This window comes from Meriones unguiculatus, chromosome 1 (assembly GCF_030254825.1).
Source record: "Meriones unguiculatus strain TT.TT164.6M chromosome 1, Bangor_MerUng_6.1, whole genome shotgun sequence".
Classification (NCBI taxonomy): domain Eukaryota; kingdom Metazoa; phylum Chordata; class Mammalia; order Rodentia; family Muridae; genus Meriones; species Meriones unguiculatus.
Window position 1 is genome coordinate 16508725 of NC_083349.1, and position 13991 is coordinate 16522715.

Below are 13991 nucleotides of genomic sequence, written 5' to 3' on the forward strand. Positions count from 1 at the left end.
CTGAAGGCCCGGAGGGTCACAAGCTGGGGAAAATAAGGCTCAGGCACCTGCAGGGAACACAGCACCTGTGCTCAGGGCCAGCAGCACCAGGCAGCATCTGGAGACTTCTGTAGCTGTCCCTGACGTTGGTAGGGACACCTCTAGTGGCCACCTTGGGCTTACTTTAGTGATGCTTTCCACAGATATTATCCCTGTGGCGACAGCTAACCCCATGACAGGGCCATCGAGCAATGGCCCTAACATCTCCAGCACAAATATCTGAGATGCTAAATCCCAGAGTTCAGGCTTTAGAGCCTGGATGTCTTGGGAGAAAATGATGGAGATAATGTTAAAGGCAAGAAAGTCCCTTGATGCTGGCATAAGCATCAAAGGTCAGAACACAACCCTCCATCCTACGACCCCCCATCCTGTTGGTATCAGAGTCCACCCGCTGTGAACCAGGAGGATACATGGTACCACCTCCCCTGTATGAGCTCATACAGGCTGCCTCGCAATGATCTTCTCATCCCGGTATCTTGGGTGATCCATATTAGCTACAGGCAGTACTGGCTCCAGCAGCCCCAGGGGCAACCCCAGGACCCATGATTCAGCATTAACAACTGGGTCACATTCCAGAAGTCAGGCATCTCTGCATTCTCTGTGGCCATGACTGGTCTCCTGCTGCTGTGTGGAGCATCTGAGAACCAGATTCTCTGCAGACAGAGTTAGTGAACCATAGGCCCAGTGATGTCCCACAATACTCCTGGCAGGATGCAGCCGCTGGGAGGTTGCCATGGCAACCACTGTGCTGTCTTGTCTCTGAAATGCTGGGCAAAGGCAAGGTGTCATCAGTGGGGGCCGTGTTAACAGATCTGTCAGAAAGGAGCAAGGGGGCCCTGGGCCAGCCGAATGCCAGCTCAAAGCCCCCAAATTGCACGCCTACATCTGAAGATGATCTACCCCCTGGCTCAAGCCTTCCCTGGATTTACCTGAGGATTTGGGGACTCAGCAGGGGTAGAAGTCCTAGAGAAGTTAGGGCCTATATCAAAGGCATTTTGCATCCATGTCTTTTTCTATAAGCTAAAAAACAGAGAAGCTGACAGTACATTTGAGCCTGAGCCTTTCTATTGATGTGTGCTCCTTCCTTTCCCACAGTATGGCTCTGTCAGTCCTTCTGTGAGAGCTCTGCAGCCACAACTCGAGACACAGCTGCCTAGGAGTGAGACCTCATGCCCAAACTGAAGTAGGGAAGAAAGAGGCTGGCTTTTCCTCCCCAGAAGTTACAATGTCTAGGTACCCTGAAGCCTCTGTGTGAGCTATAGCTGGCCTTGCCTGGGGACAGAGAGAAAAAAAAGGGGGGGTCTAAGGATCATAGAGTGACCAGGGCAGTAGGGAGGTTAGGGAGAAAGATGGATAGAGAGATTTATCCAAATTGAAACTGGGCCCATAAGGCCGTAGGCAGAAGGAACATGCCTGCCAAAACAGCAAACAATACCAGCTGTCCCAAAGCCAATCAAGGTACTAAAAACCCAACCTGGACCAGGGCTCTTGTACTCCCTAAAGGACATCTATATCCAGGAGCCAGGCATCAATTTGGGATCCTTCTAGTGCCCCCTTGGTCTTCTACTTGCTGATGACATTTCTCAGAGGCTCTTTAGGACCGCCATCTTTCCTACAGATAGCACTGACAGAAATTACTGCTCATCCTTGAGCCTGTTTGGGACATCACAAGAAACCCGCCTCCCACACCCACTGGAAGCCAGAAGCAGGTCCTATCTTCCCATCAAGAAATGCCCACAGGCTGCAAGGTCACCATCTCCACTGCTTAGACCCCTATATTGAAGATTTCCCATCCTCTGCCCAGCCATAATGGAGCTCTAGGAGGCAGCCCGTCCCTTCACCACTGGCATGGGGTTACGAGTGGGAAACCTGACAGGCAGGAGCACCATTGGGATACACAGAACAATCAAGTCTTAATCTAGAAGGACGAATTCCTTACTACATCCACCCAACACCACATGGAACAGCACGGCATACACCTCTGAGAACATGTGACAAACAACAAAATATGGGGTGCATGGAGGAAGGGCTCAGATGACATCCCCAGGCCTGCTACTTTGTGGTACTGAATGTTGAGATTAAGGCACAGAAAACCAACAAAGGCAGGAAAGGTTTTCTAAGATTGCCCCAGATCTGCTAAAGATACACCCTGGAGGGCCCTTTCCATTTCCCCGCTCACTGTCAGTCTTCCCCTTCACAGAGGGCCTAGAGGAAGGGCCTTGGCCACAAGCCAGCACAGCTCATCGGGGCCAACAATGTGCCCAGATATGTCATGTACTCTCCCTAGGAGAGTGGCCCTTTTCCCTTCTCCTATGAGGAGGGAACACTGGTTCTCAGATCTCACATTTTGGGGTACTCATTTTTGTTTGTCACGATGTCACTATACATCAGAAATTAAAGGCTAATAAATACAGCTTTCTTCCTCTGTGGTCAGTTTACACACACACACACACACACACACACACACACACACCACACACACACATTCCAGAATGTCCCAGTGAAAATGGTAGCTGGAGCTAGAACCCAATTTCCTGGAATTAAAACAAGAACAGTTTGAAGAGGGGGAGCTTCTTAGACAAAGCCTCTTCCAACCTGAGAGGATGCCAAAGTTTTAGTCAAAAACGAACGACAAGCAAGAGGCCAATGAGGGTGAAGGGTAGGAACTGAAAGGCTGGTTGAAAGGCTAGATGAGAATCCATACCAACAGAGGAGACTTATTTTCTCAGGGTCCTGGATGATTAGTTATGGCCATATCACTCCCCAGACATCAGTCAGCTAGGAGAGGACAGGGTCAGGTAGGGACTCTACTGTGGTGCTGCCTCCTGCAGAGACTCTGGAACAACTCATGGGAGGACACTGAATGGTCCATGGCTCTGAAAGAGGCACTGCTGGGGACAGGAGAGTGTCCTACCTAAAGCCTCACTCCCTCCTGGTATCCTCTGAATGTGGCCAGCCTGTCATGATGCCCCAGAGGACTGAAAAGGGGGAGCTTTATTTCATGCCCACACCTATAAAAATTTTGTTCCTATGTCTGAAGACTGAAGACTGGCCCATCCCCAGTTTCCTCTCTCCTTGGAGAATAAAGCTCCCTGCTCCAAGACATGATTTCTCTAAGTACCGAGTGATTGTTGAGTTTGATTATGCCTCCTGCTCTTCTAGACCAGCTCGTTACTTCCAAAATGGATCGAAGCCTAGCAAAAGAGCAAGTCTACCCAGCAACAGCATCAGCATCCTTCCTACAGAAATGTCCAGAATTCCTATAGGATGCTTTTGGGGGTTTTGGTTAAATGAGAAAGCTGGGCATGAAGTTTTGACACCTGAGTCAGGGTTCACTAGAGTCTGCTGCCACATACAGATGACCCTGGACACCCAGTTCATGCTTGATGAAGGGGGACCTTGCAGACCTAACACTCAAAAGGTAGCTCCACCAGATGGTGCCAAGGTCATTCTGGCTCAAACTGAGGATGGCAATTTCAACCAGTGGCTCCCTCTATTTTTTGTCTTCACCTCTATGCCAGTCATTCAATGCTTGCCTTTCTAGTTCTGTGTCTCTGACTTGAGCTATATTCCCAAGCATCTGCCTGTGTGTTCCAATTCACTCCACCAGATGGAAACAACCCAGCAGATTCTGCTCCCAGGAACAACTTTAAGGGATTTTTTTTTTTCCGCTCAACAAATCCAAGGCAACAAAATCAGCATTCAACACCCCAGCAGGAGGACAGGGGAGCCCAAGCCTTCTGCAGCAATGGCTTGAGTCCCAGATACCTAGACGCTTGCTCCCACAGGCAACTTCTGAGACATAAGCAATTTCATCGGCAGATCTGTCTGTCACCATCAAGGAAACACAAGGAGACAGTCTCTTGCTTTCATTGGGAAGGCCACAACCAGAAACACAAACCCTGACGAGTAGGGGCTGGGATGCGGCATAGTGTGCCCAGTGGTGGGAAAGTTTAACGTGGTTTAGCCTTTGTAGAAACAGCATGGCAGTTCCTCTAAGGTCATACATAAGATTGCCCTGTGATATGGCAATTCCACCTCTGAGCAACAGAATTTAAAGGGAGAAAATCAAGATTGTATACGCACATTCATAGCAACAGCAGTAGCCACAGTGGCTACTCCAGGGAAGCAATCCAAGAGTCCATCAATGGGGAAACACTGTACACAGGTCAGTAGGATTGCTCCACCTTTAGAGGAAGGGGACTCTGACACACTTTACCACACAGATGAACTTTGGGGACATTTCGCCACATAAACCCAACCAGACACAAAAGACAGATTTTCCACAGTTGCGCTTAATATAGCATGTTACTATAGCCCCCCCTTCCTACATTAAAATCTTATGCAACTAGGTGACATTGGGAAATCCTGAGGGTGGGGAGGTCTCATGAATAGGACATGCCCCGATGAGGGACCTCAGTGAACTCTGACCTCTTTCCACCACGTGAAGACACAGCCAGGAAGGCAGACACCGTATCTGCCTCCATTTTGGACTTCTTGCATCCATAACTACGAGAGATATTTATTGCTCAAGCATCCAAATATGTGGTGCTTCTGTCATAGCGGCTAGAAATAACTAAGGCAAGGTTAGTTATTGGGAACAAAAAGCAGAAGTCTGCTTCAAGGACCAGGAAGGGGGGCAAGGGAGAGTTATCCCTTAATGGAAACAGCTTCAGTTTCTCAAGATGAAAGTGACTGGAATCTGTCACATAACAACTTGACCACGGTGACATGCACCTGTGCTGTAAGTGACCAACATTATGTTATATTTACTCTACCAGTTTTGTTTTTGTTTTTAATGGAGAAAAGGTCAAGGACCAGTCACAACAACTTTGTGTACACAATTCCAAGAGTTATAGCCCCGACACGTGATGGAGCCATTGGTCAAAATGACATTTGACTGGAAACATTGGTCTCAAATGCACATACTTTGCCACTGGCCTGGCACACGGCAGGGCTTTGGTGGGCTTTGTCTTGCCTATAGAGTCTTCTGCAGAGGACACACCCTCTGAACCACATCATACACATGAATTTATTCTCAGCTTACCGGACAGCCCGGCTTCCTTTCCAGGTCCCCACTCCTTCCTGCCTAGATCTGCCTCTGTGTCCACTGAGAGCAGTGAGGACAGAACCCAACCTGGGAGGCCTTACTATCTCAAACACCTGCCAGGCAGCCACAGCTTAAGACTCCTGGTAAACTAACTAGGCAGCTAATTGGGATCAGGAAGGAGTGTTCCAATTCTACCACCCACCATCTCAGCAGCCTGTTTCTAGGCTAACAGCTCTCAAAGCCAAGACTTGGTCAGAGGAACCATAATCCTGAGGTTCTGCAAACTTGACATAAGGCAGGACACCCCAGATGCCCTCTTGAGGATCAAGGATGGAGGGTTGTGTGGGACAGCAGATGCAAGAAAGTTTGGGTAATGGGGTTCCCTGAAAGCTTCCAGGGGACGAAAATGGAAAGACTCCCAGAAAACAGCACCTAACACCCGCACTGCCTGACCCCTAAGCCCCCTGACCCAAGCCTAGCCCACTAGTGGAGGTCTTCACCCTGGGATGTTACAGCCAGGCCCTCTTCAAACCTAAGTTCTGAATGCCTCCTGACACCAGTACCTCCTGGTATCAGTTACCTTCCTAGCTTCAGTTCCAGCGGCTGTCCCTTCTATTCCACAAGGCCCACCTCTTGCCTGCACCCTCCTGATGCCCTGGTGACATCAGCACAGAGGGGTTTCAGCTGGTCTCAGGCTAACCATCTTCGCAGTCTGTGGGAACCTCTGGGGCTCAAAAGATGTTAGAGACGCCTCCCCATGGTGTGTTTTCATCACTGTGCAAAAGCGCTCATCTGCTTTGACTTACATTCACCCCAGGCTTCAGCAAAGAGAACAGCCATCCTTTGTGATACAATGAAGTGGAGGCAATTAATCGCCCTCAATCGCCCTGTGCTTTGTACTCTGGTGGCTGTGCAATCTCTTTAGAGAGGGCTTTTGGAGCCTAAATAGACACAGCGCGCAGACAGCTGCGAGGCTAGAGGGGAGGGAAGGGCCCGGACAGCTGAACAGAAACGTCTGTTCGGGAGGGTCCATCCCAAACAGCACCCCACGCTGCACCAGCCGAGGGCTAATTCCAGCCTTTTCAGAGCTCTCGTTAAGTCTCTTTGAGTTATAATTACCCCCAATCTGTAGCTACCACAAGGCAGCAATCAGGAAGTTAGATCTGGCCAAGAGAGAACAAGGCAAGTGGAGACAGGCTCAGCAGGCCGCCTGCTTGAGGGACAAGAGCCTCGGGGTTGGTCTGGGAGGAAGCAGGCTGGGCCACCACACTGGGTCCTGTCGCCTTGCGCGTCAGGAACGGACAAGCCTGGCCTCTGGACTCCAGTGTGGCCTGAACTGCTTGCTTCACTTGGCAGGTCCATGGGATGGCACAGCAGCTCTTGATTCTTGGGGAGCTGGCCACACAATGCCATCCCAAGATGCCCCCCATCCCCTCTAGCCCACAGTGAGGAAATCGCTCTGACTGCAAGATGGCTACAGTATTACGAGTGGGTGAATGTTGGAACACAGAACCCCTTACAGGGTGACAAAGGTCCTACAGAGCTAAACCAGGCCACGCTCTGTTGTCAGCTGAGCTGAGAGCCCAGAGGCTCTACCTGGAAGGTGATGGAAGGCTAAGCTGACAACTCCCTAAAGACTTAGAGCCCCTACTTCTTCCTTGATAGTTCTGAGCTTTTTGCTCTGGTGATGGGAATAGCTTCCCTGAGGAGAAATAGAGCAAGTCTGTGTGCGGCTCCATGGTCCCTATGTCCCCACCCTCCACTGGCCCACCCAGAGACCCTTCCTTACCTTGCCAAAGCTGCCCTTCCCAATCGCTCGCAGAATCTGGAAGTGGTCAAAGTTCACTGTGGAATGAAGCAAAAAGACACCAGGTGAGGCAGTGGCAGGCACAAGCCCCACACTTGCAAAACTTGCCCCCGCTTAACAATTTTGCGGTCCCTCAGAGATCCATCCCTTTAACCCCTCAAAGGGCTGATCATGTCTCTGGGTGAACTCCAGGCTATGCAAGGGATGGCTCAGACCCTCCTTGCACGATTGCTATTAGGTGGGGACATGTGTATGACCACAGGCAGGACTGGGGTTAATGAGCCAAGGCAGGCTCCCAGACTTCCTCAGCTGTAAACCTGTACCCCGTAAAAGACACACAGCAGGAAGCCCATCCATCCCAGCTCTTGGAGCCCCTGCTCTGGGGTTCTCCAGCAACAGGTTGGAGCATCTGCCCCTCTGGAGCTCACCAGACAGGCCTGGGATTATGACAGTCTCTAGACTAACGATGGAGAACAGCACAGGACAACACAAAACACATCCTGCTTGGCCTTTCTAGGAACCACCAGTGCCTTTTTGCTGCCACAGCCCTGATGAGCTGGGCGCCACCTGCCGGTGAGTGCACCAAATCTTTGATTCCCAGACTTCCTGCTGTGCCCTGATCTGAAGCTTTCCCATGGGGTCAATCAATCTGCATCAGTCTCTTCTGATGTCCTTTTCTCAGGTAGAACCTGTGGGGTGGGCTCAAGCAGCCTGGCTTTCTGTCTAGCATGACTTAGACAGGACCCTCCAACTGACCCAGGCCAGGAGTCTAGGTCCCCAAGTGTATAACTCTATACCACATCACTTGGAGGATCTACCCAGGGCTTTGGGCCTTGCAGTATAGACACGTAGCCTGGAGAGGACCCTGGCTGCCCGTGGCTCATGATACATCACTCATTCAGTCCACACCACTTTCTTTCTGGAGGTTTTTTACCACTTCTTCCTAGCTTATGGGTATAAGACAGGCGCTCTGCTGCTGTCCCAGCAAGGGGATGTAAGTAGTGGAAGGTGGTTTGGTTGAAGGGTAAGGGAAGTGGACTGGGTGCCAAGCACCCGGGCTGGCATCCATGTCGGGAATGCTTGCAGGGGAAGGGTCCACTTTTCACAGAGGAGAACACACAGCCATCTCAGCCACATCCGCACAACACCAGATGGGCACATTCGAGCTGGGTGACCCCAGGGCCGCCATCTGCTGGAGACCTCAGCCTCTCCCACAGTCTGCATTGCCCTCAGTACCCAAACTCATCTCAACCTCATTCCTCGGCCACTCAACACTTTACATACTGCAGAGAGGAAACACTCAGAACAGGGTGTGTGGCAGCCAGCCCCACAGACCCTCCGATGTGCAGGAAAGCATTTGGGATAAGTCACTGTATCTACCAGCTAGGGCACGAAGGCTGGTTGTCCAAGGTCATTTGTGTGGTGGGAACAAAACTGAAAGGATAAAGTGAGAGAGCGGTGAGCACATGATGGGTAAGGTGGGAAGGTGCAGACACCATCCAGCAGAAGCGTCGACGTACCTTGCTCTTCTCTTAAGCCCTAGCCTGCCCCATAGGCATGGCTCTGCACAGAGCTATGGAGTGAGGTGAAGGTGCCATACACTACAGCCACCACCAGAATCTTTCTAAACCAAGCTATTTCTGCTCATCCCTGACTGGTGATGAGGTGTTACCTGCCGTTTCAAATTTAATGAGCAGGGATTAGGGGATGGGTCTAGCATCAAGGGCAAGAGCAGAGGGCTGAGAGTGGAGGCTAGGCACTGACCTTGATGCATCTTGATGGGGGAGAGCAGAGATCAGGGAGGGGATCAAGCCTGGACCAGCCACAGTGCAGCTTCAGGAGATTGGGCTCGGCCAGTGAGTTTTGGGCCAGGGTCCCTCCGCCTGCCCAATCTGAACTCAGATCCAGCTGCTGCTGCCTAAAAGTCCTTGGCCTCCTACAACTGCACATGAGACTCTAACCCACTCAAATGCCCATAGTCAGGCAGGTTCATCCACTTCCAATAGTTGGAGAGGCGTGTGATGCTCCATGCCCATCTCCAGAATGGCAGCATGGAGTCTGTTGGCCCCTACTCTCAGCCCCATTGGTGTCTGGAATCCAGTCCAAAGCCACCTGAGCAACAGGCTAGGCAGCCCCTTGCCCATGGGCACCTCACTGTCCCTGGCAGCCCCTCAAGCAGCCGACACAATGCAGAGCATCAAGTGTCTGCCCGACAGCTGTTGAGTTCACACAGGAACTCAGCCAAGACAACTAGCATTTTCAGGGCACACGCATAATTTTCTGAGTTCAGTCTTTCCTGGAAAGAAAGGAAGGGAAAAAATACATTAAATAACAGGTCACAGGCATGTGGGAGTCTTCAAGCAGCTGTCCTCCTCCATACTTAGACACGTGCACTGCCAATTCACCATCCAGGTGTGTAGGGATGAAGCCTCCTAGGAAGGCTGGGTGTAGTGGCACTTGCTTTTAATCCCAGCACACAGGAGGTAGAGGCAGGCAGGCGGATCTCTGTCAGTTCAAGACCAGCCTGGTCTAAATACCGAGTTCAGGCCAGCCAAGGACATATAGTGAGAATCTGTTTCAAAAACAAACAAATAAACAAACAAACAACAAAGAAACCTACAGGCTCCTTGGGAAGAACTTCTGACTGGATCTGGTAGGGTGAAGAGCCAGCACATGCTCAGTGAGAGCTGTGGTTTGGACACTGGCCTGTCTGTGGCCTCCCACCAGCCCTCAGCTTCCTGAGATGGGCCAGAGTAGCTCTGTAGCTGCTGCCCACAACGTGCCCATCTCTTTGGATCCTTGGTTTCCTCCTCTGCCTGGGGCACAAGAGGATCTGGCCTGCTAGCTCCTGCTAGGTGAGGGAGCCAGGCACTATGCTGGCTGCAGCCTTGAGAAGAAGCAGGTGCCAGGTGGCTTCAGGTTTCAGTACGCAAGCATCACGAGCACATTCATTCTGTAACCGATTCATAAAAACACAGAGACGTGGCTGCCATGGGAGTCCACCCATGTTGGAAGTCAACATGGCCTGTACAGGGAAAAGACCCCACCCAGACAAGGGTACTGAGTTCATCACTGAGTCAACCCACCCTCATGATAACATTGGCCAACAGCCACCTAAAGATGCCCTCACTGTGAAAAAAATAAAAATCAAAAATCAAAACAGAGATCCCTGACTTTCCCCAAACCTGTGTTATTAACAACTTTGTCCTCCTAAGTGACCAGGCCAGCTCTACTTGCCATCAGTTTACTAGCAGACTTGGCTGGCTTCACTTCCAAAGATGCTTAGAACCCAGCTCTGCCACCCCTCCCCAGATGCAGGCTCCTCCCCCTCTTTTTTAGACTCCCATTGCAGCCAGGGGTCCAGCTAAATCCCCACTAGAGGAAGAGCCTGAAACCCTGGGGTCTCTTTTCCTGGCTGGGGAGACACAGAAACTCTGGTGTAAAAGAAAATGCCCTAGAGAAATAAATAAGCAGGGGGGAGGGAGGGAAGCAAGGAGGAAAGGGGGTGCAGGCTGCCTGTTTTTACAAGATCACTATAGGAACCCTTTTGAAGCTGACTTTGGGCAGAAGAAAGAGCCCAGATGAGGGCTGAATAAGACAGTTTGCACAACTCCAGTGCTATTTGCTGTGTAATGGTGAGGTGAGATCTCCCCCCAGCGTTAAATACCTTGTAAATTATCAAGTAGGTAGAAAGAAAACACTAGTTCAGCTCCCAACAGGTCCATCTTGTGTGTATACACACATCCCCTGCTCAAATCCAAACGGGTGTTTGAAGAGAAGACAGTCTGTCTTGCATGCAAGGAAGTGGCCCAGCTCAGAGCTCCAGGCCTCCAGATGCTCTTCCATCGTACAACATACTGAAGAGCGTGGGCACAGACTCTTCCCGGGGCAGATAAATATTTCAGAATCAAGGGTTTTTAAAATATTTATTCTGCGTGGAAAGCTTTTATTTTGCAGAGTGTGGCTGGAAGCAGTCATTGCTATATGGGGACAGGTCATCTCTTTTATACCTCACCTTTTATACCTGTTAGTTCTGCAGCCATTTTTTTTTTCCTCAAAGATGAGGCACCATGTGAGGTATCTGAGAGCCACATAGATTGCCGTAAAGTCATTGGCTGGGTTCACAACCGCTAAACTAAACCCAGCAGGACGAGTCAGGGTATCTCAGTGCCCCAACCCAGCAAATCAGCGAACTAACAGACCCATGTCTGTGGTTATCTGACTGTACTACTGAAAGCCTCACTCAGTGCCCGGGCTTCACTGAGTGGGAAACATACACCACACAGGGGCCTCTCTTGAAGACGGTCAGCGCTGCCTTCTTCCCCTCTGGTTCCCCTGCTACTGCCAGCTGCTCTGAGGGTGAGGCCTGAGCAGACGCTTTGCACATAAGACTCCTTGACACCTTTGGATCATGCACGGAGCTTTGCCCACTGGTCCTGTTATGGCAAGCAAATCAAGGGTAGCTAGAAGGAGGAGGAGAAGCAATCATTCTGATGACAATATCAAGACCAAGTTATCAGTTAAAAACAGTCAAGAGAAAGCCAAAAGCACCAGTTCTTATACAGTTCACACAAAATCCTAAGCAAAACCAACAGATCTTATTTGAACAAGCTTCTCCTAAGAAGCAAACAAACAACCTGCCTGCAAGTGACCAGGCCAGGCCTCCTCCCCTGCCCAACAGGGCACCTAAGCTCTGGCATTGGGTTCCCAACAGCAAAGCAATGGGAAAGTGCTAAGTCACTAGCTTCTAAGTTAAAGCAAAGTCCTTTCTTAAAACAGACAAAAGCATGCCCTGTGAGGAAGGCAGAGGGAAGATGGTGCCAGGGAAAGTAAAAATAGACCCTCGGCTGCACTGTGAGTCATGCTATTGTTATCAGTGACACAATCAATGCACAGCCTGAAGGCCTCCCCCGCAGGCCTGGAGGGGCAGCTACGCTCTCCACATCCCCGAGATGTCTCCAAACCCAGGAGAGTCCCAGGAAATTAAGTGCTAGACAAAGAAAAGTCAGGGATGAGGGCATCAGATGGATTCTAGGCTGGGAACCTTTCCCGGTGTAGATTGTCTCTCCTAGTCACCTATGAGAGCCTCCTGACCTCAGCGTCCTCCTACAGAGCCAGCCCCTCACCCCAGGACATTTCCAAATTGTCTGACGTGATCATAAAAGATTGCATCATTCAAATTTGCCATATAGCCCATGACCCAGAAAACTCCTCATGAGGAAAATCTCACATCCCAAATGACTGAAGGCCTGGCTCAGCAAAGTCCTGTGGCTTGTATAAAATGTGTGGCCCAGGATCCTGGGCTACCTGGGGTACAGGCCTTGGTAGAAACCAATGAAGAGTTGGCCAGCCCAACTCTGTCCTGCAATAGGCCACCTACACGGTAGAGGCAGGACCCAGGAGCAGCCCTCAGAGCTGCTCAAGTCTGTGACAGCTGGCCTTTGCAACATGAAGAAGCTTAATGGAATGGACCGGCTAGCTGGCAAAGGACTTCAGAATCCTATGGTGTGAAAAAGAAGAGTATTCTTGGCCCTAGCTGGACCAGGGGCTACCTCTTTCCTCATCCTGAAGATGTGTCTGGCCCCAAGGACAAAATTTCAGATGCAAGGAGTAGGGAAGTCGATGCTTGCTCTGCTCTGATGCTGGACTCTTCAGTTCAAAGCGTCAAAGATGCAGGCAATAGTCAAGTGTACTTATGGCTGTAAATCTCAAGACTCACTCCGTGCCTCCCACCACCCTGGCCCCAGGCACTGCAGGTGGATAGCCTTCTAGGGCTATGAACTTGTGCCCTGTGCTACTTTCTGTCCTGGGCAGCCACCCCAGCTAGCCAGGCCACACAGGGAAACAACCAGGCCCTGTGGCTCCAACCGGGATCCTCCTTGCCTGGCCACCTGCTGCTCACCTTCAGGCCTCTTCTCAGAAGCTGGTTGAGGTCTGGCACCCCTCAGAGCCCTGCCCTTGTATCTTCTGCTAGTCTCTGTCTCTAGCCCTGGGGCTGGAGCAAAGGCCTCTTCCTGTGTTTCCCTGCAGCAGACACGGGATTTAGAAGTAGCTGAGATAAAGCTGAGGTCCTGGATTCCAGAACAATCCTGGCTTCTCATAACCAGAATCATGCCAAGAGCCAGGGGGCCTGGCACACGCCCAGCACTAGTCTCTGTGGGGGCAGTGACCTAGCCCATCCCCCACCTTTTGTTTACAGTAAATGCTCCCGCCGGTAATGGCTTCCCAGACTGCTCTGCCCACCCTGGCCCTGCCACCTGAGCCAATCTGGAATCCTGTTCCCCATGTTCCATTCTGACAACCCCAGACTGCACCGGAAACTTCCATAAATTAATGATTAGGGCAGCAGCCAGATCAATACAATGGCTCTGGCCAGCCACAGCTCAGCTCCTGGCCCCTGCGGGGAGGCTGCCTGAGATGGGCAAAGAGCCTACCCCACAATGGTTGGAACATGGGGTTCTCCCACAGTTGTGGGCAACAGTTTCCTCCCAGGTGGCCCAGGGGAGCCCATTGTCCAAACCTTGACTTCTCCTAACCAGATACTCAACACCCTCAGAATCACCTGGGACAGACCTGGGAGGCCCCGGGTCCATTAGCACATTATACAAGGACCTACCTTGTTAGGCCCACAGTTAGGACACAGAAGAATACGCTCTGACACAGGTGTGTGTGTGTGTGTGTGTGTGTGTGTGTGTGTGTGTGTGTGTGTGTGTCTGTGTGTCTGTGTGTCTGTGTAAGTGTTTGTGCATGCATGTGCATATGCATGTATGTCTGTGTATATGAGTATCTGTGTCTGTGCATGTGTGTGAGTGTGTGTTTGTGTGTGTGTAGGGTGTACTTTCCCTGACCATGACTTAACACTCAGGGCAGTCCCCCTGCTGTAATACCACTGGCTTCAGTAACCATTGGACCTCTACCAGCTCTTGGGGTCAGGTGTTTGGGGAATCAGAGAGCCAAACCCATATGGAGCTCCATCCTTCAGATCTCTGATCTGGGAAGGCAGGATAGAGTAGAATTCTTATCCAGGCTCTCCCTCTCAGAGACCGTAAGGATTCGGTGTCCAGCTCTCTCACAGGATCCCAGAATCACAGTCAG

At 51.0% G+C, this 13991-nt stretch overlaps 1 protein-coding gene across 1 annotated transcript in view; it reads right to left on the minus strand.

Annotated features, from left to right (window-relative positions):
- The window catches only part of Stk32c (serine/threonine kinase 32C), an 80653-nt gene that overhangs the window by 29084 nt on the left and 37578 nt on the right, over positions 1-13991 (minus strand). Inside the window, exon 2 of the mRNA XM_021637837.2 lies at positions 6879-6934. Coding sequence (XP_021493512.1) covers positions 6879-6934 — 56 coding nt within the window. The remainder of the gene's footprint in view (positions 1-6878; positions 6935-13991) is intronic.